This window comes from Melanostigma gelatinosum (genome assembly GCF_949748355.1).
Source record: "Melanostigma gelatinosum genome assembly, chromosome: 23".
Lineage (NCBI taxonomy): Eukaryota > Metazoa > Chordata > Actinopteri > Perciformes > Zoarcidae > Melanostigma > Melanostigma gelatinosum.
The window spans coordinates 8,607,558-8,631,619 of record NC_136656.1 but is presented as its reverse complement, the minus strand read 5'-3'; the positions used below and the strand labels follow the sequence as shown (position 1 = coordinate 8,631,619).

At 43.0% G+C, this 24,062-nt stretch overlaps 1 protein-coding gene across 4 annotated transcripts in view; it reads right to left on the bottom strand.

The window, feature by feature from the left end:
* Positions 1-24,062, bottom strand: part of LOC306796644 (receptor-type tyrosine-protein phosphatase delta) — a 118,219-nt gene that overhangs the window by 22,602 nt on the left and 71,555 nt on the right. For 2 of the 4 annotated variants that reach the window (XM_079295690.1, XM_079295691.1), the window contains exons 5-20: positions 23,192-23,380; positions 19,178-19,288; positions 14,895-15,164; positions 13,410-13,991; positions 12,889-13,034; positions 12,427-12,571; positions 10,527-10,832; positions 9,447-9,640; positions 9,039-9,065; positions 8,468-8,585; positions 7,449-8,036; positions 6,912-7,012; positions 6,566-6,822; positions 5,669-5,762; positions 3,835-4,044; positions 2,640-2,800 (exon numbers count right to left, since the gene is read on the bottom strand). In XM_079295690.1, the coding sequence (XP_079151816.1) occupies positions 2,640-2,800; positions 3,835-4,044; positions 5,669-5,762; positions 6,566-6,822; positions 6,912-7,012; positions 7,449-8,036; positions 8,468-8,585; positions 9,039-9,065; positions 9,447-9,640; positions 10,527-10,832; positions 12,427-12,571; positions 12,889-13,034; positions 13,410-13,991; positions 14,895-15,164; positions 19,178-19,288; positions 23,192-23,380 (3,499 nt within the window). The remainder of the gene's footprint in view (positions 1-2,639; positions 2,801-3,834; positions 4,045-5,668; positions 5,763-6,565; positions 6,823-6,911; positions 7,013-7,448; positions 8,037-8,467; positions 8,586-9,038; positions 9,066-9,446; positions 9,641-10,526; positions 10,833-12,426; positions 12,572-12,888; positions 13,035-13,409; positions 13,992-14,894; positions 15,165-19,177; positions 19,289-23,191; positions 23,381-24,062) is intronic. The other 2 variants (XM_079295693.1, XM_079295692.1) reach the window with 1 other exon arrangement.

Genomic DNA, 24,062 nt, shown 5'->3' with positions numbered 1-24,062 from the left:
CAGGGCTATTGTACTGGATGTTGAAGAGTCTTCTTGTTATTTGTTCCACTCTGTTTTATTTTTCACTAATTTCAATACAAAATTCACATTTGTAGAGAGACTCGTTCCCATGTATATTCAGTCGGGGTGGGAATTGCCAGAGATCCCGCGATACGATATTATCGCAATACTTGGGATACGATATTATCACGATACTTCGATATATCACGATACTTTCACGATACTGCGATATTCTGAGTATTGTGATAACATATATTGCGATTTATTTTGACTAACTTCCTACCAATCACGTGGACCCAGGACCTTTGCTGACCTCACCAGAAAATAACTCAGCACCATCTAGTGGACTGAAAAAGTAATAGATTTGATTTTTCTAAAAAGACATAATAATAATAATTTGTTTGTATAATAAAAAATCGATACTTGGCGTCCATGTATCGATTTAATATCGCCACGCAAAATATCGTGATACTATGCTGTATCGATTTTTTCCCCCACCCCTAATATACAGTGCACTACATTGTCACCTCTGACACACGAGGCCATTTTCACAGAATGCAATGGGGTTTGTTCATTCATAAGAATCGACGCAACATTGGTCACTGACGTGGATAACATGTCGTAGTTACAGCAGGTGTACAATAGAAAGGTAATGTGGTGGAAGTTTATTAGCAGTAGGAACAGTAAGAGGAATGACATCAACTCCAGTGGGCGACCAATTGTCATGTGTTTATATTTACTATTGCACAGTCTATGGAGAAAAGGGGTTTAAAGGGAGTTAGTTTCTCTCTACTTCTCTCACGCTTACCTGTCTGGTTTGCTGCTCCATTGGTCAGCAAGGAAAGAAATATCGACACAACATTAGGTGGTAAGACCTTTGGCTTTATATAATGGAGAATTCCAGAAACGTTTCTTTTCGATTCAGTGAATGACTTCACAAGAGACAAACGATACCAATCATATCCCAATGTTTCTTTCTGCGTGCGAGATTAGTGATGCTTCACTTGAGAATTTCTGCTCAATTATGCAGCCTCGGGGCTCTTTTGTTTCAAATACTAGTTTCCCAGGTGCCTCCAAGACTTGAGCAGTGTATCTCTGCTATTTCAAGCAGTTTCAGCTGATTGCTTCTTGTTCAAGCATAAAAGTCATCTCTTGACTCCTAATTGCTGTGTCTGTCTTTTTCTGCGCTGTGAGATTTATTAAGATCAAGAATTATGCATATTCAAGATTGACGCATGTACTGTAATCAATGTGAACATGTGAGATCATCATTTGTAATTCATTTGTATAACTTCAACCATATACCGCATTAAAATGCATGTTACCGTCATTTTAAATCGATTTGGGAGCAGACATGGCTTGACTTCAATTATTCTATGTGTAGCTGCACGAATGATTGCGATTGGCGTTTCTCTCCGGTGAAGCTGCATATTTTTATTCGCGTGTCCTCTCCCAGAGCTCAACACAACATGAGCGTTCTGTCACATAAACATTGATCTCGACATGAGCAATGTCTCCTGGTTACGCACTGAAAGTTCCCCAACGTGGCGGTGACCGCGGCCTGGTGATGGATGTGTAAGTCTGCGGGCCACAAATGGAAACTCTGCCTGAAGCTCGTGCACACGTGTTCTTCCTTCACTTTCAGTTCACCTTCATATCATCCAAACCAAAACTTTATTTAAATGGGGTCCAAGGACAATAAGGTGGAAGAGAATAAAGCTGTACGCGTAAACCTCTTACATTACACCACCATTGATGTCTTTAGTATCGGTGCTGTTACCGATTACAGTGTGCTGACGCTTCACTTGCTAATCTTACCTCCACAAAATTACTTATTGAGGACGACTGTAAAAATTCTGCTGAGGACTGGACATTTGATTGAATGAACACTGCAGAAAATATGCCTTACGCAAGGTCAGAGTCGGGGTCAAGAGCGCCTCTCCCTCGTGGGATGGGCAGTCGTAAAAAAAAAAAGGGGGGGATGGGATGCTTGCCCAGGCTCCAGGGCCTCTCTAAAGCTGCAGACACATGCAGTGACATGCAGCAGATAGTCAAAGCTCTGCCCTCCTACGCTTGACTGATGAGCAGTGACAGCACGAGGTCTCGCTACCACTTGGGGGTTTCAGACAAAAAAATAAGCTGTTTTGATTCGCTGTGAAAGTGCACTACCGCAAGTCTTTTTCGTGTGTGTGTGTGTGTGTGTGTGTCTGATTAGCATTCAGTCAACACACGTGTCTGTGTGAAGAATTGTGGGCATCTGCATTCAATGGCTTCACAGTTTGGGGAAGCTGTATGTTGTAGCATCTGAGAGATTGTGTGTGTGTGTGTGTGTGGGGGGGGGGGGGGGGTGGTGCTGCTGAGAGTGAGGGTCATGGATAGTCTGAAGATTAATGTGCCTGAAGTTCAAATCTTCCATTTCATGTCCTGATTGAAGATTTGTATGGGGTATTGTGTTGATGACATGAATATTAAATATTGAATGGCAATATGTAAATTGGAAGTGCACAAGAATGTGCACCGTGTGAAGCATTTACGTCCCATCGGAGGTGCATTCCTGCGCATTTGTTTCACTTCGTGGGAACAGTAGTTATCATTTCTGTTTGTAGTTCTATATGCGGATAATAACTTAATATCCTCACCTTTTGTAGAGGAGGATGGCAATGACGATGCATATGATGAAGACGACGGCTAGCACAGGGCCCACCACCCAGATAAGGCCTTCCTCCTCGTCGATGATCGGCTGGGGGTCGATATCGGGCGACACAACCGGGTCCGAGTAGGGGCTTGTGGCATACATGATCTGAGCCAGGGAAAGGCAAACCACTGATCAATCAATCATAGAACCTGTGTTATGAGTTTAGACCAACCGTCATATGCTGCTTCTACGTACCGGACCTCGTCCTTCTACCTACGCCTCAATTGTATCGATAATCTCGTGATTTTGAAAGATGTTTTCTCGCCTATGTTGCATCAAAATCCAGAACTGCGGAGATATATAGTGGATCCAGAGCTCAAGGTATTCAAAGCACTACCGCAAGACTTCAATTAATTTCCCCTCACCACCGAGCATATCCAACAAGACTCTGACAAAGACCGCATGGCCAACTATACAAATTAAAAGCCAATTCAAAGTTTTGCTGTGTCATTTCTGCTAAGCTGCAGCTTGACCAATCAAAATTATCTTCAATATCTCCTTTACAGGAGCCTTGATTGAACTATTTCACATCCTACGAGGAGATTAAAGGAAAGGTCTAGTGGGAGGACGGTGAGCAAATTAGAGATTTCCCTCCATTTGCCATTGTCTCTTTGCTCTACCTGAACCCAGGGTTAGCGGAGAGAGTGCGAGGAAAGCACTATATACCCTGCAGCTCATCATATCCTTCATCACGCCTGCAGCTGCCTAATCATGCGGCTTTCGGGTCTTCAGTCCAGAAAGACACGTGCACAAATACACACCAGCTGCAGCAGCGGAGATAAGGTGGACCACACGTAGGACGCAATTAAAGAGGAGCTCCGTTATCGAGGTATTCTTGCGATCGGCTAAGGTCTTCGGGGGTTTCTCTCCCCAAAGCGGCGAGGGTCAGCTTCTTAGGCCAGCTGCAGCTTCAAGTGTTTAAGTCGAAGCATCACAAAGGCTCAGAGTAACACGTCAAAACCGAGGCAAACTCCGACCCTCTGCCAAGATGCACAGTTCCCAGCACGAAGACCACGAGAACACGAGCACGGGATGTCCCGAAGGCCAACAAGCTCATGTCTGAAGCTGAACTCAAGTAAAGAATGAGGCACACATGGATAGAAATGGAAATAAAACAATGTTTGAGAAAGCAGTCTTACATTTTCCGACATTTCCAGAACCGCAAGCACAAAGAAGATGTAGTCCTGGCCATTCTGGAGTTGCTTGTTTTCAAAGCCCCTGTAGGTCTTGCCATCTCCCAGGTTGAAATTGTTGGGCAGGACTTTGAAGGAGGCAGCGATATAGGCTTTGGGTTCTGCCTGCCTCTGGAAGCGAAGGCCTCTGGTAGTTTGGTTTATCTCCTTCAGCAGCTACAGTGAGGAGTAGAGGGAGGCAGACGGTTGATAACACAAAGGGACCCATTGCACCGCACACGGAAACACATTTACACAAACCAAATCCGTCGATCGAGATTTCTCTCTGATTGCCGAGCTGACAATGCTGATTGCAACAGGCAGAACGTTACAGAAGAGATCAGTGACTTAATTCATCTGTAATTTTTGACGGCAAAAGATTGTGAGATTAAAAGATCTGTGAAATCCCAGCATATAAAACAGACGACGATGATCCAACAGCTTCAAACAGGAAAATAAAAGAGACCGAATACATTTTTGCTGGATTTGAGTAACATTATTATTAATATTCCAATTTTTTTGATAAATGTGAATGAAAGACATGCAAAGTGAGGATACATAATGTAGCCAAAAACACCACCTCTGCTCCTTCAGCCAACAGTAATAACAATACTAATGAAAGAACCACATCAAGTGTGCCCTTCATGCAAGTCTGTTCTGTCTGGCTTTAAGCTCCCAGTACAAAGCGCGGATCATAATTATGCTAATCAAGCCCCCGATAGTTGTTTGGGTGTCTGATTTCATATCTCTGACTTGTGTGTGTGTGTGCGCGCGCACTCTGTGCGGCTGTCATTCACATCAGAGTGTGTGCGTTATCGTGTGTGCTCTGTTTTGGCTGCGGGGCTGTTGGTGCTGCCCGATAATGTCTTCAATCATCTCTCCTGTCAACGGGGCTAAATCTAGCTGCCCTTGGGAAAAATTGTGAAAAGGTGAGTGCCAATACTGACAAACAAATACATTCTGACAGAGGGGCGACTTTTGGGCAATCGGTCAAGGCTACAGACATGGGCCTGTAGGCATGAGCAGTAAAGCCAAAGCCAGATGAGACATGGCGTGCTTTTTCTTCTTCTTTTAGCCCCCTAGACACGTGATATATTTGTGATGCTTATACTCAAGAAATAAATATTTCAAAAACTCAGTTTCAAAATAATTTGCCATAGGATTTGATTTACAAATAAGAATCCTTGCAAGAATTACAATTTTTATGTAACCCGAGGGGTAAAAACTTTTCTACACATTTCTAGGACAGAGACTGCAGTATATGCTGCACCGAACGTCCAGAACCATTAGCTTGCAATGTTTGACACCGCGTATAAAGGACAACGTCAACGTAATCGCAGCTTACAATGCATCGTGACAAAAGCTTTCATTTGCTTTCACATTAAATCATACCTGTAATGCACAGTGTCGCATACGCAGTAGCCTAGCTTTGTATGGGATGAGAAGGGACATGGAGGCCTGGTGCAGCTCTTCAGGTAATTACCACAGACACAAAGAGGAGGGGGGAGGAGGGGATGGGGGGGTTGAGCAGTGCACTTGACGGCTACTTCATGTTCTCGTTTCCATATGAACAGTGCTCTCTGCAGCTATTTGCGTCAGTCAGCGAGACTCATCTGCTGTTCCTCCTGCCCTCTTATAGGCCTCAACTTATTTTCTCCAGTTTTGAGAAAAGAAAAGGTGTGATGAATGCAGTTATATAGGCCCTATTAAGAAGCTGTGGACACTAACTTGGATAACAGATGTGATTTTTTAACTATTTACTTTCTGTCATTATAATCTCAAGAGCAACCTTAAAACTTACCTCCTCCAAATTCATCTCATCGGGATTGTCCCAGGGTTTGAAAAACTTGCCGGTGCGTTGCTTCTTCAGAGGCACTACCACGATGTAATATCCCCTGGAAAATAAAAATCTAGGTCAAAGATCACTGCCACTTATCAAAAGACACAAGTTGTATTTGTATGCGATTGGTCACCGTTTCCTGGACAAGAAAAACAAACCCAATTACAGCAACAACAAACACAGCAGTGTCCACCATGTCGACCTGTATTAGGTTCGTCTGCTCACCAGAAACTGATGGAAAAAGATGAAATGAAAGCAAGTCTCTATCTCTTAATTGGGGCCATTTTCCTCTGTTTTCTATTTAATTTGAGCATGTTCAGAGAAGTCGGGCGGTACAGTCGCACCTCTTCGAGGCCCCCTGTGGGCTGACTAGGAGACCTCTGCGCACGAAGACAAGATACAGAAATAGAGGGATTTTGGTCCCTTCATCAGGGTGGCAGGAGAGATAATGGCCTCTGCCAGAGTTTTCTGGGCTTCCTGGTTGGGCACTGCACTAGCTAGCGTTAGCCGGGAAGGCAGTGTGGCAAGCTGATGGGGAAACTAATTAGCTTAAGCTCTGGCATGGGAGACGGTGGGCCAAGTGCATCCAGCAAGATCAAAAAAAGCCAAGATGGGTTTGAAGCATCAGTCTACAATCGGTATGTGCTGCTTGGCCTTCTGACAACCCTGGGCTTTGCCGAAAGGCTGTAAGAGACTTTATAGGGCTTAAAGGAGTGCGCTTACATGAGTCGAGCTCTTTCAGTGTGTAATCACTGAGGTGAAGTGGATATCACACTGGAATGTAGGGATGCATAGAAATGACTTTGTTTTCAACCCAAAGTTTGAGTACTTAGATGTCACTTTGTCAGCTCTACTCACCTTACTCGCTCAGCCGTCTGCACCGGTGGTAGCTCCACAGTCACCATACCGTCCGAGTTGGTCTTGCCAACCAGGTCGGGTTTGCTGCGGAGAATGTCTGGGGCCGTCATGGTGGACACGCGATGCTGCAGACCGCCGGCACTGTTGCCACGATTGGTCAGGAGGAAGGAGTACTGCGTCTCAGGTTGAAGGCCCACGATTAGCTTCTGCGCCAGCTTCCCATCCACCTCCACACTCTGCCCATTGTCGTAAAGGATCTGTATGCGAACGAGTTGTTTCATGTGAAGACTTGGTTTAGGATGTCAACTGAATCATTCGTTGTGTCAAAGCGTTGTGCAGGGCTCACAGTGAAAGGCTGAGCTGGGTTGTAGGTGTCTGGGATTTCCCAGGTCAGCAACACGGATGTCTTCATGGCAGCTCTCACATGAAAGTTTTTTGCAAACACTGCTAAAAGAAAGGGGGAGCAGGTGATTTAGACACAGAACATCCTTTGTTTTTTCTATATATCTACACTAATGGTCCGTCACCAGTGCTTACCTGAGAATCTCTTCTTCAAAAGCAGGCAGTACTACACTGAACTCAACACTGTCCTCTTACCTTCTCACCAACACCAACCCTTACATTCATGACTGAGCTTTGCTTGACCGACGAGACACAAACAAACAAACATACTTACGCCACGTGACTTTCTTAAATCGTTCTAAGATTAGGAAGACTTAATGGTTGGACACTATGTTAACACCAAAGTCCTGTGGGTGATTCCATACTTTCTCAACGTGATGCTTTCAGAGGAAGCTGCTGTGGTTGGAAAAGGCTGCGCAGGGAAAGGTTGATTTTAAAAAGGGAAAGAGCAAAAAAAAAAAGGTTCAGGGACTGGTCCTACCTTGATCCAAAGGCTGTGTCCTGAATTGGACACTTGGGCTATAGGAACCAGAGCCCTTGCTGGTGAAGGCACACATTTTAATATCATAAGTGGTATCTGCCTTAAGGCCATCCAGGGTGACTGTGGATTCCGGGGCGGTGATGAAGAGTTCTGAGGGACTGCGTGGGCTGTTGATGTCCTTGTACTGCAGAGCATATTTCACTATTTGGCCGTTTCGCTCCGCCAGCAAAAGAGGTTGCCAGCTGACCTGAATGGTGGAGGTGGTGGCACCCTCTGCTGTAATGCTCTGAGGGTAGCCGCTTGGCACGTCCTCATTCGTGGTGACTTCTTTGACCGTCTCCTCGCCAAAGCCCACCTTGTTGCGCGCGGAAAGACGGAAAGTGTACGACGCTCCCTTATGGATTTCTTTGGTCGTGTAGTGGTTCTCTCGCTCGGGGAACTCGATGACGGTCAGCGGATCCACGTCTTTGCGGCCAAAGCGGAGGCGGTAGCCTTGCAGGGGGCCGTGGGTTAATGCGGGGGGATGCCACTGGAGGAGAGCGGTGCCCATGTTGGTTGTACTGACCATTAGCCGAGGTTTATCAGGAACTAAGACGGTACCAGTGGAGAAAAGGACACATAGTTATAAATATGGAGAATCGTGTTTCCATCTTATCATATTTGTAGTAGACAGGCATTCATTATTTGTGTGTTGTAAGTCATTTTACTGTGGTACAACACTGTGAAAAGAGCTGAACTTTTCTTCTCTTTCTTTCACTCCCTCTACATTTTTCATTATTTTGAAAAATGCCTTCAGCAGTGCCGTGTCACACCAGTGGGGAAGAGTTATTGCACTAAATGAGACGGCAATTAGCTGCATTCACACTTTACACGCTCGATGACAAGAATATCTGCCCAGCACTTTTTTTCCCCCCTTATCGGCTGCAGTGTCGCAGCTTTTCAGAGTGGAAATGCAGTCTCGGGTGAAAAGGTATAGCACCGAACCGTAGGAGATTCGTCAGTGGTTGCAGTTACAGTACCTGCGCCAGTGGTGGTGATCAGTTTGGGCTTGCTGCGTGCACCGTCGCCCTTGGTTGTATAGGCTCCCACAGTAACTGAATATGTGGTCTCAGCCTGCAGTTCTGTGATGATCATTTCCTGTAAAGATGCAGGACTTTAAGTTGCAGGACACTCACTTGCTCGCATGCAAGCAAGGAGCGAGATAAATGCATACGTAAGCATAATCATCAGGAAAAACACAACAGACACATTCTCTCAGCTATACTTTAAATTGAGGCACGCTTCAGTGGATAGGAATGGTCGTGATAAGCTTTGGTCAATAAAATGCTCGGCAAAGAGTGTTTCTTTCGTACGTTGCAAAATAGCTCCGGCAGTAAACACCAATATACTTCCAACCTTCAGTACTGGTGTTGGTCAACGATTTCCATCTGCTGTTTTCTAAATAACTTACGAAGCTGAAATATTGGTCAAGCTAATGTTTAAAATGCTTGAGGTCTTGAACTCCTAAGGCACAACAGACACATGCCATTCATGCAGAGGATGACAGCAGGGGAAAACAAGATTTGAATTTTGGCAAGTTTAACTACTCACATGTTCGGTAGAATCATCATATTCCCACTGATTATGATGTACGAATATGGAGAGAAAAGAGACAAGAAATAAGGCCAGGTACAGACACTGATCACTGGTGAGAACGTATACACACACAGTTCGTCTGCAACCATCAAATAAATCAGTATGTTGATAAAAATAATTATAGTAAAAGTAACAATGATCAATAAATGTGCACAACTTCTGCCTCCGGTAGAATTGTAATTCATGACGCAGCAGTTAAATGCTAACTATTTTCAATTCAGTTTAATAATTGATATGACATGGTGAAAGTGAGCTTTTTTCCACTCCAATTAACATACGTTTCTGTAGCGCATGTAAAGGTGAGAGAGAAAGCGATACTTTGTGTCTGAGAGATGTGTTGGCTGGTTGAAAAGGGTGTCATACCTGGGCATCATCAATCAGGATGTCCTTGTTGACTGGCTGTCCTGTGGGCTCCCCATTAACCATCCTGACATAGTGCACCTGGTACCCTCGGATCTGACCGTGCTGCTTGGTGGGCATCGGTGAACGCCAGATCACTTTAATTGATGAGGAGTTGACGGCCTCCACCTCAACTTTACGAGGTGGCCCGCTAGGAACTGGAGGAACACCATGGGATAGAAAAAACAGGTCAAAATGATGGAGAACCCCTTTGCCCTCTTGCTAGTTCCTGCCCAAAAGCCGTAGTGCAAAATGCTGCAGTGACAAAAAAAATCACAAAATTGCAGCGAACTGCAACAAGCACTGCATGACATCAATATTTCAACAATGGTAAGGGGGAAAAACCAACAGCAAAAACAGGTCTGACAGCTGACCTAATCTGGAAACATTAAAAATGGGTAGAGTGGATTTCTAAAACATAGAATAAAAATGTGTTTTGCCAAAATAGAAAAGTGGAGCCAAAGGGGGGCTTCAAGTGCTTCAAATACTTGAAGCACTACAAGAATTTTGGCTATGGTGGGAGGAAAAAAATGAATAAAAAAAATGATTCTATCACATGAGGGGAGAAAAAATATTTAAAAAATGGCCTTCAAAAATGTCTTCCACCTATTGTCCTTCCCACTGTCCAGAACTGGTCCTTTTGCCAAGTTCCAAAAAAAAAAAGTGTGTTGTACAAAAATGCTGCCGCTCAAAAACACTGCAGAGAATATTTCAAAAATGACAGTTGGGACTGGAAGTTGGAGGCCTGCAGTTGAAAATGCCATACCATGTGTTGAAATTGAGCAGCGTTGGGGGAAAAAAAAAAAAAAAAAAGTAAAAAAAAAAAGGTGCTTTTGCAAAGTGAGTCACAGTTTGTGTGGGTGAAAAAGTGCACAGTCCAAAACGGGGCTAAAAGTATCAAGTGGCGACAGTCTAGAAGCAGGCAGAGGGGGGAGGAAAGAAGAGGGAATCGTAGATTTAGGCGAGGTTGTTAGTATTTGACGGGGTATGTTAAGAGGGGTGGACTGGATTTTCAGCTGGTGCTTTGTTTTGGCGAACACATACCATCCTCCTCCGTGCGGATGAGCTGCGGCAGGCTCTCCGGTCCTGCCCCGACATCTGTGTGAGCGGTAACCGTCACGCGGTAATCTGTCCATTTTTCCAGGTTTTCCAAAAGGTACTGAGAGCTCTCCGGAGGGATGCTGGAGATTTGACGAGCAGTAGCGTCCTCGCCTTCAGTTGCAGCATAGTGGATGGTGTATTGCGTTATGATCCCATTTTGTAATTCCATTGGGGGTGGCCGCCAACTTACCAGGATGTTGGTGGAGCTGGGGCTGTAGCACTGGACTTCCTGAGGTGGGCCTGAGGGTTCTGGTTGATGTGTTGGATTGGGTGCAGGTGAAGGTTTTTTTTTGTTTGGTCAGGCCGTTCATTGAGTTGGATTTTTTTTGGTTTTAAAGGAGTTTCAGTTTGGTTTGATCAGGGTGATGATGGAAGAATTGACCAAACAAAGGAGAAAAAAAAGGAAAATAAAATGACACAAAATGAGGAAAATGCACAAAGACTTATGTGGGTAAAAAATACAAGTATATTAACTCAAGGAAACATAGAAAATACAGGCAAAAACAAAAGACCAACACAAACGTGTACACACTGATGATGAATGGAAGGTGCTGATTGGGAAAAGGACAGCTTTAACATATGTAACCTACCTTTGTCATGGAAATATATATTTATCTGTTAAAAATGAAACAAATCATATGTCCTAAAATTCTACTTATAAGATCATTTTATTCTAAAGTTACTTCAGAATAATTTAGGATAAAACCATTCCAAAATAAATGAGGTAATATCTAAGACAAATTTGGCAAGCAGTTACCATCAATCCAAAAACATAAAGGTTGATGCTTTAACTATTCAAAATAGAAAAATGTTGTATTTGTCACCAACCTTTCCGAAGCCTGTTGGTTTGTGGTAAAAGCCTGATTGTACAACAGAGAACTTCCCAAGGAGACACGACTGATTTATTAGATTCTGAGAACATTGGCATGCACGTCTTGATTGACAACATCATTTACCTCAGAACATACATCTGGGCAGAGTTTGAGCTTGTCATACCCACCTGATCCCTGCCCTTGGCCTTCAGAGACCTCAGATTTATGTTAATGTGCAAAGACAAAACACTTCAGTGGGTTTGATTGTTTTCACGTATGGTTCAAGGGGAATTCTCTGACTGGTAATCACATTGAGTTGAACTGCACTTGATTTACCGGTAGTTAGATTTTGTAACAGAATCCGATTTTTTCAATTTTGACTTGTTTCATAAATCTGGGGTCTTTCGCAGGTGGAAATGTCCCTAACTACAGAGACGATACTTGCTGTGAGCTTTCTATGATGTCGTTACTCCACCACTTTCTTCCAATTTGAATCGAGTATAAACATCAATCGCGGAAATGGGGAAAATCCCAAGTGGTTATTGGCAGTGTAGCTACATCGAAAGCTCATTTTGAAAATTCTCTCCTCTTTTACTTTTGGCTGACATGCAACGTCAAGAGACAAGGCTTCCTGAAATGCCCTTTCGCTCATGAAAAACATCTGGGTAATGCAGATGTGGGCAGTCGTGTTAACAATTCAAGGCTTTGTCATTCGTTTCAGTCGTGTTTTTGTAACCTTGTGTCCTGACTTCACAGGACAGCCTGGGTGCTCTGTCCATGCAACCTGTTCAAAGTGAATTCTGCATGGTCAGGTAACACTTGTTTACTCGTTCAAATGTGTGCGTCTTTTCAAATGCATCGACCATTTAAATCAAAATCATATTCACTTTATCTGTGCTCAAAACCCTTCCTGACGTCCTTGTCGCTTTTTTTTCCCCGGATTTTTGCAGCACACTTAAATTTAGAATGCATTTGAAAACGTGTTGCTTCCCGAATAGTTTAAACCCTGTCAGATAAGGAAGAAGACCTACGTGTCTGTGGAGTTTCTGCCGAGATCTCATTGGTGTAAGCTCCAACTCCGTGTTTACTACGGGCAGCCAGCCGGAAAGTATAAGTTGTGAAGGGCTTCAACTCTTTCAGCAGGTATGTTGTTGTCGGCTCGAAGCTGATGCGTTTCTGTGGAGAAAGTTCCGCGTGTGAGCTTTCAAAGTAAAGACGGGGAGGACCACATGTATCATAGGGATGCTGCGTTCTGATATGAAGACACAATGTGACTGTATGTCCTGATAAAAAACGACTACAAACACTGGACCTGTAAATTCCGCCATGGAATTATGTACATATGTATGACTTGTTAATTAGTGCTGGTATTAGGAAAGCACAAGAAAATGATCATGATTGATTCCTGTGTGATTCACCATATTTATTTTGGTATGATGGACATTAATTATAATGGGAGGCCGAAGAATTGGGTGAAGTCAGGAGATGATTACCTCCTCTTTGTCGTCCCTCTTCCTGTACAGAAGTTCATATCCTGTGATTTGATTTTCCTGTCCAGTCTGCGCTGGGGTGATCCATGACAGTAAAATACTTGTTTCTGATTTGGCTTCTCCTTTGAAGTCGGTTGATTGGGAGGGAACTGCAAGTGGAATAAAGAGATTAATTAATTTATCATCACATCTTGCACTATTCATTGTCACCACAGTCATTCTGGCACAGCTACAAGAGACGGTCCATGGTTACTTCATGAGGAGAAAAAAAACTGACTTTTTCAGGAGAAGTAAACGACTAAACACTTGAAATACAAAAAAAAAAACATTTCCCGCTTGAGAAAGCCAATTGAAGTTTCTGTAGAAAGCCTGAAGAGGATCATGCATTCACGACTGCAAACCACTAATGAGGATCAGTGACAAAAAGTAGCGTGGCTTCAAAATGTTTGACACCAAGTTTAATTGTGGAGAGAGAATATTTGTTAAACTTCAAACTTGTTCAGTTATAAATTCCGCATGCTTACCTCCCGTCTTTGCGATTATTTGAAGGTCTGTGGAAAGAGGTCCATCGCCTACTGAGGTGTAGGCCAGAACCTTGATGTTGTAGGTCTTATTGGGGATGAGGCCGTGGATGGTGACAAAGTTAGACCCCCGAACAATCTGCTTCTCCCAGATGTTGACGTGCAGGGTGGAATCCATGGTGTAGTAGACTCTGTAACCCATGATCTGCCCGTTGGCCTCCTCCGGTTCATCCCAGTGGATCACAGCGGTGGTGGTGCTCATCATGTGACCTCTGACTTGCCTCGGTGCCGTGCTGGGTGCCTGCTCAGCTGTTTTGGCCTCGATGCTGTCACTGGGCGGCCCTCGGCCGATGTTGTTCACCGCCACCACCCGAAACTCGTAGTCCGAATAAGGGCTGAGGCCTCCCACGCTGTACCGAGTGGTGGCCACGCCGTCGATCTCCTTGTACGAGTCTTCCGAGTACTTGGACTTGTGTTGGATGATGTAGTAGGACACCGGCTCCGGATTGCCAGAGTCCCACGTCAGTGTTATGCTGGTGGCTGTGCGCTCTGTCACCACAGGAATGCCAGGAGCCTTGGGCAACGCTGTGATGATAAATATTACACAAATATGACTAGGAATGCAAAGTATACAGCAATGCTATACGTCTGTAGATTAATTTACATTATGGGCCAGAGACACTCTGTTTTAATTCGTAGATGGTTGAATTGTATTGATCACATTCATTTTCCAGCCCATTGCACTTGACACTGATGATGTACAGGAGATCTGGAGTCTGAAGAGGCTCCTATGATGTGTGCCGTCTGTTGCGTGGATCGTCCTCACGTTATTTCACTTTTCTAGTTTACATTTGTAAAAAACAAAAAGTTGGATATGAAGTTATGTGCGAGATTAACGGTCGGCACGCCCCGTGTTCAACCGAGAGCGCTGTTGTCGTGAATCTCCGATATCCCAGTGTTTATCACTTTAATAATTTAACAGTTGAATTTATTGCTTTAATTCCCCACGCCGTGGCACATGGCAAAAGATATCAGGGCAATAGATTGTCTTTATATGCCATCTCAAGTATGCTTCTGGGGGAGCCTGCTGCCAGACGGCTGTATTGTGACTAATATTTCTATGTTATGTCTCGGAAAAACAAAGCTGTGTGTGTGTGAGTCGGTCCCTCGTGTGCACGTGAACATGGCGACGCCAATCTGGGATATCTTTCTGGTACGCTGCTGTGTAGATATGATTACACTCAGATAAGTACCATGCCTACAGAGGACACCAAACAATACTCGCTACGTTTTACATCCTCCTCCTCTACCTCTCGCTAACAGAAATGGCAAGCGTGTGGCTCTGTAGCTCTACAGCTGAGAGATAAGAACTTCACTATATTCTCCATCTGACATCTAATGCACTGGGGCTGGTAGCAGGGCTTGTCTAAAGCTTTAAGGAATCCTCCACAGATGAGTTACCGTGACAGTGAAGAAGCTCAGCTTTACCTTTCACCGTTATCTGTGCCACAGCCTCTATCACCCCCAGGGTCGACATGGCCACACAGGTGTAGTTGGCCGACTGCCGGACGTCTGTGAGCTCCAAGACGTTCCGGCCAATGGGCATGTCGTCCTCTGGCGTAAGGTCCTCTGCGCCCAGCATCCACTTGACGTACGGCATGGGAGAGCCCACTGCCACGCATGTGATATTGACACTGCCGCCTGGCATGATCTCATTGTCTGTAGGTGGAATGGAGAATCGTGGGGGCACCCGGCGTACTGAAAAAAAGACAAAAGGGTGGTGTGAAAACCCAGCAGGAAATGGAACAGAATCCATTCACAGAAAAAAGATGTTCTGTATTCTCCTCAAATGTTGCCAAAAGACAACTGACTGATCGTTATGTAATAACATTAGCATATTGTTAAAGGTGACATTGTAGCATATACATTAAATTGGTTTCTAGATACATAACTTGTGGTTGCTGGATGAAGGTTAAGAAAACACATTTGATCCAAGACGTACATATTTCAATGGTGAATGAACAACACGAGCGCCATGCATAAAAATACCGTATCACCATCGGAACAGATATGCAGCGCTACACAAAGTGCTGGAGAGTCGACAGCGCTCCACAGTTGTATGCGAGGAAACAACTTTTCCGGCTTGCGCGCTTCCAGCTGATGTGAGATAATGTGCCTCATCACATTCTCACATCACACAAACGTAGACACGCATCAAAGGAGAATGATGTTTCCCTGCAATGTTTAGGGTCGGTCCAAAGTAGAAACTAGGGCTGTCAAATGTAATGCTTTCACGCCGTGAATAAACTTCAGTGATCACACAATCAACCTTAACGTGTCTCCCGCTCCTGCCTTTACTTTGAAAAGTGGCTTTCGACTTGTGAACTCCGCCAGCTCAGAGGATGAAAGTGAAAGTTATGCGTACTTTTCTTTATGCTTACTAATTCAAAAGCCATTGAAAGGTCTTACGCTTATCACATAAGAGGACCAATTATGCTGGCGCTTAAAGCATGAACTTGTCTCGCTACACTTTGTGCTCAGATTGTAGAAATGAATCAAAATCTAAATATTAACTGATGCTAATTCAGATGATTTCGACATGACTGCAGGCCTCAGTACATGTCCGATAAAAGGCTGTGCGAGCTCATTCAGATTGAAGGTTCTGAAATGTGACTTTATCTCGGAACATGTCGAGGATCTAGACAAGCCGCACATCTTATAAGAGGGAGATAACATGCTCCAAGGCGGATGCATTTGCTGAAAATATCACTTCTTTTTTATTTTTTTTTAATAATCATGATTACCCACAGCAATGTTGATTTTAATCCGGATTTTAAACAAACATATCATTTGACAGCGCTAGCGGATACACATTCCCCCCCCAAAACAAATATTCTCCAAAAACATAAAAGGCTACAACTTCAAAGAAAAGGTGAAACTCTTGGGTTAACTTAAATGTATAACATTCATGATGCACATGGACGGCTTTCAAGGCCTTTTGGAGGGGAGCAAAGAGTCCGTCATGCATACAAGAACAATATGTGACTTTGTGAGGCAACCATGTACGGGAGTCAGGGGGAAGAGGGCTACAAGGGTAAAATAAGTGGTGATGGGGTCAGAAGGAAGACGTGGTAGCACACTGTGTAGTGGGAGGGGTAGTCCGCTACTGCTACATTGTTGTAAATGTGACGAGTTCAAGGTCCTGGGAGAACTAAAACACTTGAAGACGACAAAGACATCTTCAGACAAGGGGTCTGAATGGACAAAACAAACAAAAAAAAAGACGTCGTATTCCTCCTCAGGTTTTACTTGTGAGGATTTCTATTCAAAAATAGCGAAGTACATGTCAATGAAGTGGATAACCAAGGGGCTTAGGTATGTGGGAAACAGACCGGGACTACCGGGTATTGTTATAAAATATTTTGGGAGGGTTGAAAGTAAAAGTAAAGTCAGTGTTACTGCTCATGGTATTGGAAATAGATTACCGTGAGCTTTGGTTAGATTATTTATTCAGCTCTTTCGTGAAAACTGTTAAGGAACGTGTTGCTTTTAAAGGAGTGGATACTTGTACTTATTGCTTGCTAATTGACCCATCCTCTTAAGCTGCCTCTGCAGTAGTTCCTGTGACTCTAAACTAGTTACTTGTGCAGGTATATTCGACTGCTGTCTGCTTTCTAATACACGAGCCCATTCTGTTGAGCAGACTGCAGCTCTCTCCGGAGAGGGAATCTCGGGGAACTGCTTGCATTATTAAATACAACGTTTCTCTCGCTCAATATTTAATTAATATCCAATTGGATCACGCTCTCCCACAGACATAATATTATCGTGCTCATTTGAATATCATTACATTTGTCAAGTCTCGTGAATAACGCTCTCAATACATCATTCGTTCGCGACTTCCTGCGCAGAAACATCCGAGTCGGAGGAAGTGTATGATCTCCGAGGGCAAGGTTGTATTTACCGCTTGGCGCTTGACTTTCGTGCCCATTTCAACAAAGGATTGATTTTGCTTTAACATACTTTTATCCCTGAGAAACTTCAGTTGGAGAGAGCACCACAGGGAACATATTCGTGCCGTGATTGCTCGATGGAGGGAAAGATATGGAGCTGCTCTGCGTCTATGTAGAACAGCAATTATTAGTCCAAGAGCCCAATCAAGGATATTTTGTATGCTGGCCGTGTGCGTCACATTACTCTTCTGTTCTAACTGAAACTAATTAAATTATTACAATCGTATTCATGATTCATCCCATTGACCTGCTGTGTGGTGAGTCATCAGAGGAACCAAGCAGGAACACTGACAGGGTAAGGGTTCGGGTAAGGGCGGGGCAAAGGGGGATGACGAGCTCAAGCATTGAGAGGTGACCATGCAAATAGATCCTCAGACATGTGGAAATACCCTCCCTACCCCCCCCCCCCCCCCCCCCCCCACACACACCTGAAAGATGCAAACATGCACCACCTGTCGGACAGTCAAGCACTCTGACAAAGACCGGGGCATTCTCGATGGGAACATGGACATTGAATGAGCGACAAATGATATAAATAGAGGTAAAAAAAAATCAAATAAGAGAAAACTTTTCTTTTTTCCAAACAAAATGATTTATGTTTTGTGTTGTGTTCAAAAAGTAAAAACACACCAACCTTCTCGTAGCTCTGAGGGATGTAGGAAATTTGATGCAGAACAAAATTAAATAAGGAAAGGAGAAAAACAAGGGAAACACAGAGAGTAAAAAGGCCATGTTTTAGGTGTTCAAATGCTACTTCAACAATTGGAAGGACCTTCTGTCTCCAAGGTGCAGGTAGCCCCTTGTATCTCACCTGTCTAAGCTCAAACATGATGAGTAAGAGAGAGTGTTTACTTTTAATGCAAATTCTGCCCAAGCCATCTGGTTAGCTTATACATCAAATTAATTTGTATTATATATTGTATATGATGTTACTTACAAAAGCTAACAAAAACACATTGTAAAATGTATTTCAAAATTACAAAAAAAATGTACACTATCTATCTGAAACACTTATTTATAGGTCATTTAATTAAAACAATACTTGACAATACTAATTGTACTAATACTAATAATAAACAGCCTCTTTGGAAAAATGTTGATGGAAAGCGAGCCACTGCTGCTACTCTGCATGTTCTGTTTTGTATTTGCTAAAATCCTGAAGCTGTATAGTCATGATATATAGTTTTATATAACAACTGGGACTATGTTTTTAGAAGATAATTTGACATATGAAGTAGGATAATGATAACCCCACTATATTATAATGACTTTATACCAGTTGTAACTGTTTATTTTCTACATTTCACTGTCGGTAAAACTAGTGAGATCAAAGCTGTGCTTCCGGTGTTGATCAAGCGGGAGAAAAAAGGCCGGAGAGGATCTGTTCACTGCTGGGTAAAGAGTGCTTGGAGGAGGGCCGGCCACCCTTTACCACCTCCGACAGTCGGGTTTGAGAGGCAATTAGTAGATAAACACACAGCAAGCAGTCTAGTCATTGGTGTTAGGCTCAGGGTTATCAACAAGGACCAGAAACGCATAACAGCAGATACCGTCGGTTCAAATCAGTGCAGGTAAGTCAAGTGCAAAATAAAAAAAGAACCAAAACAACAAAAACCAAGCATACTTACAACGGCCTCACAGGACATGGCCCCTGCAGACTTTATTGGCTGATTTAAAAGTTACTCACGGATTTTAAAGAGCTCATTAATATCATATTTGATAGAAAGCATGCCGGCGTTGTCAACATGTGTTTCCTACCTCTGACGTATAGATTTGCCGGGGCAGAGTAGCGGGTTCCATCGTTGTTGGTCGCCACACATTCATACTTCCCCTGGTCAGACTCTTCGCTCTGCTCGATCTGGAGGGCTCCTGGTTGGGAATAGCAAACGGGGTTTGGGGGGGGGGTATGTTTGGTTAAAATGTTGTTGTTCCCATCATGTTCACAAGCAAACATAAAACAAGGAGAAGTAGTTGTTTAACCTCAAGGAGGCCAACATCAGCCCCCTTCATTTCTAGTTTTGCTCTGTCCTGTCAAGCCTGAGCAGTTGGACAGTTTGAGGAAAGTTGAAATTAAACAATATCCAATAAACTGCATCAATGAAATACTACGTCCTTGCATCCTTTACTTAATACTCTGTATTTTAAAGTTAAGCCCCCATCATTATCACAGCCTGATCCACTGGCTGAGGACTGTTACCCTACTATAGGTGAGGGATATCTGCAAATGGTAATCATGCAAGACATTGTAATACAATTTAACAAGGCTAAAGTAACCACAAGGGAAAAGAAAATAACACATTGTCAACCGAAAGAAAAGCTCCTAAGTTACCGTCTGTCTGTAATACATTTACCTTGTCGATGACTTCTTTAGAGAAAAAGCCCGAATGCTTATATGGCTATAGGATCTAAAAAGACCCTAATCCTATCGCCAATGTTAAAAAAAAAGTCATAATTTCACTTTGAAGAATAGGGGCAAGCCCTTCAATATACAACATATCACTGGACTGGTCAATATGGGGATGAGTGATACTGCTTTAGGGAAACATGGATCAAAGGAAAAAAGGTTTACAGTATAAGAAAGCAGCATAACAAGGGAGGACAATTAAAAGAAAGAAATTTAGGTATGAATTTTAGCATATTCAATCACAGATTGAGTGTAGTATTCACCTAACTGAATAATTTTGGGGACTTCATCTAGGTGAAGTAACTTTCAAAAAAGGCAGCCCATACAAAAAATTGAAAAATGCTGCTCATATGTTTGGAAAAAATGTTAATTGAAGTATTATGTAAGGCAAAACCAACATATAACCCTCAATAACAAAAGTTTTGACATGCAAATCTTGGCAAGAAATGTATGTCGGCACAACTTACAACCTTCTGACAACCCTTAGCTGAAAAATAAAATGCAATTGTATTAGAAGACAAAATTCAAAATATCGACCTGAGCCGACAAGAAGGTAACCAACCACTGCTTTAGCTTGTGAAAGCTACAAAAGACACCCATAAAAATCCACAAATGGGATCAGCAGTGTGGTGTCACATGACCCAGGGAAAAATGGCTTTATGCATCAACAACTCTCCAGCTTCATGTCACACGGCAAAAATGAGCCAATCAGGTCCTCGCCAGACTCTACTGTTTGCCTTCCCCAAACCCTGGAGAAAAAAAAGTCAAAAAGTAAAATAGTCTCCAAACCCAAGAAAAGTAAGAAAAATAGGTGAAAGAGAAAAAAAAGCACCGTAGAAACTTTATCAAAAAAGTGGTTGTTTGGGCTTTTTTGTAGAGGTACAGGAGAGGAAAGCAAATAGAAGAAATGGAAAAAAATAGTTTGCAAATATAGAAAGAATTCTTTGGGAGAAAAAAGCAGAGGAGAGGCAATGTTGTCTTCAGCATGCCTGCGTGATTCCACAGCATCTGTGCATATTGTTTAGTGCTGAACAAGAACAGCTAAGGGGGAAAAATGCTTGGTTGTTTTAGTTGGACAAAAAGAGGGACACATGATTCGCTATGGCCAAAAAGAAAACAAAAATGAACGGAAAAAAATATAGTTAAAAAAAAAAAGAGTTGTCATTGGATATGCTTATTTGAGCCAGGGCAAGCATATCACAACTGAGCTAAACAGGCTCTTGAAACCAGAATACAAAGGAGTAAATAAAGCATAGACAAAGAAAAATGAAACAAATGAAATATATCAACGCAAATAGGACAAATAAGAAGGAAGGTCCGTATGAATGTAATGGGTTTCGGTCTTGGTAAACAGGACAAAAATGGAGGCGATTCAAGTGAATGGATGGGTTGACAGCAAGAATGAATTTGTATTATTTTCATTCTGTGAACGTCAGTTCAGCACTCTTACCTCTTATTGGTGTACCACCTGGGTGGATAATATGAATGCAAATAAGATTAGAAAGAAGAAGCATTAGTACGAGTAGATAGAGGCTTGGGGCTTTGGAAGAAGAATCAAATTAGATTTAACAGGGTACGTAAATAAAGGTACTAGAGGAGAGAGAAAGGAGAGAGAGAGAGAGAATTGTTCTGTACTCTACTGGCAAAGATAGACAGGATTCATCATAGAAAAAAGCACAGATCAGAGAGAAGAACTTGTACATTGATGTACCACGGGGAGGTGCCATTTTTGGAAGTGGCAATAGCTTCTGAAGACCGTCTCCTGAAGGGAGAGACTTTTGACGACTTTGTGTGTGAGATTGAGAGCAGTCGTATTTAAACAACTTGAGATTTCCCCTTTGCTTCACCTGAGCTAAGCAGAGCTGGTCACCTCCCTAAAACACTTGAAATTCCCAGACCTACTTTGCTGGTGTAAAAGGATAAGTGAGTATGTGGTGGGTCAGTGAGTGAGTAAGAGAGATGTGAGGACAGGTCATTGTATGACAACATCAGCTGAGGTTGGGTGATTATAATCTCCAGATAAAGGTGATACTGGCAGTGGTAGGACACTTGAGTACCGTGGGGTGAGGGAAGAGTGTATGTGCCTCGAGTAGTAGCCCTAATACTACGCTATCTGTTAGTAAAATGCATGCCATGCATTTTAATAGTTGTTGTAGACATGGAAATTAGTGGGGGAGTGATGTGTGCTTTAGAGCTAAGCACTTACCAAAGGATTCTGTAGATTTAAAAATATAGAGAGAAGAAAGACAGCATAAGAATATGATTATATGCTTTAAGTGAGTTTAGTTAACAAAGGTTTTCGCAAATGCGTTATCAACTACGTGAATCAAAGTCGCACAGTTAGAAGTAAAGGGTTAATTCTACACAGTTCTGTTAGAAACAAGTCAGAAAGGAAGTCTGGTTAACAAGACGGTTTAACAAAGGACAGCTGTGAAATCTGAAGACAGGCGGTCAAACATACAGGACTTCAAATTTACAAGTGGTTGTGCTAATGTGTTGCCTTTCGCGGGCACATAAAGCTGCAAGCTATATGACATGAGCTATTATGTCATTTTCGTGAGAATAGTCTCTGAGATCGTGAAATCAAATGGGGTTTTCAGGCGAATGGGGATATTAGGATCATGTCACAGGCAAAACAAAGCTGGCATCTACACATTAAAGCAGGGGCTGTAAATTGAAAGAATCAAGGGGGAAGTTTTACACACTACTGTGGCTGATTAGAGTCCAAATATAGATGTTTGTCTTTAACCTAAAGAAAGTTCTTATGCAATGCAAATTTATTTTATTCAGAGGAGGTTTAAGGATCCCTCTTTCAAAAACATACAATTTCAACAAATGAATCAGAACGATGATTCATTTGCTTTTCTGCATCTTTCATATTTTCTCATCATGTGAACTCCTTAGCAGATTCTGAATGAATGATTTGAATATTAATTGTTTAATAAAAAAAAAAGGCATAAGAAATGAAGAGAATGGATCCCAAAAAAACCAAAATACTGCACCAATGCAGTGGACAGGAAATCAACACAAAACCGCAAAAATAATTCATTGCAAAAAGTCGCAGAAGTTAGGGCAGAAGCCAGCAAACACAGAGGGGGAACAATCCCAACAGCCCATGACAACACTGGAAGACAAAGGGAGACACACATACAGACAGCACACACCAGGGCGCACAGAGAGTAGAGGACAGGAAGTAGTAGAAACAATGCCATTACCTAAAAAATTAAAAGCCAAATGAGAAGTTAAATTATGGGAGGAAGAAGAGGATGAAAGAACAGAGACGACAACAGGGGGAGCGGTTCAGATAGAGAAGAACAAGAAAGGAGACTCCCCGCTTTGTCATTCAGTTTTCAGCAGAGGAAACCGACCTGATCTGAGCTGTTTAATGCGTCCATTGTTGGTGGTGGTGTTAACGGGCAGGAAGTCTTTAAACCAGGAGATGTCTGGGTCGGGGTTGCCGCTGGCGGCACAGAGCATAGTGGCGGTGCGTGTTCGCTCCACCACTTTCAACTGTGGGCCCATGTCTATGGTGGGGAAACCAGGGGGCAGCTGGTCCTCTGCAAACAACAAAAAAGATGAGACATTGTTACAGAGGGCAGATTCAACAGCATGACTGAAAGATGGATCTACAATGTTGATGAACAAGAAGGGAAAATGGACAACGGCGCAGTTTAGCCATCTCCACGCAGTTCAGGTTGTAATCGAGGAAATCCAAATATTTGCTTCCTTGCTGAGCGTTAGGTGAGAAGATGGACAACATTATATGTCAGTTAAACAAGCTAGGAGTAACCTAAACGGAGTATTTCCCAGAATTCTTTAAATGACAGAGAAGAAGAGCCCCTATCCACTGGATAACCATTTATCCACCTTTGAAGTCCTTTGATAGTGGCAGGCGGCATAGCTGTGTTGAACAAGCTGTCTTGTCCCAGCCTGTGTCTCAACTTACTGACTTCACAGAGGCGGGCTACGTCTTGCTGCCGTTTGAGATGTGAGAGGAGATGACTCCCCGCTTCAAACATGTGCTTTTAGCCAAAAACAAAGAAAATCAAAGGCTGGGGTAAGTTTTGACTGAAGCTCGCGGCTGTGAAGCGGGAAGTGTATTCTGCTTGCAGAAAGTGAGGATCTCCGCGAGGGTGCAGAGTGGAATTTTCCATGAGCCGTGAGATCTCCGTGTGCAAAATGTCTGCCTCGCCGTAAAGTTAGGGGAAATCAGGGGAAAACCAGACCTACATTGTAAAT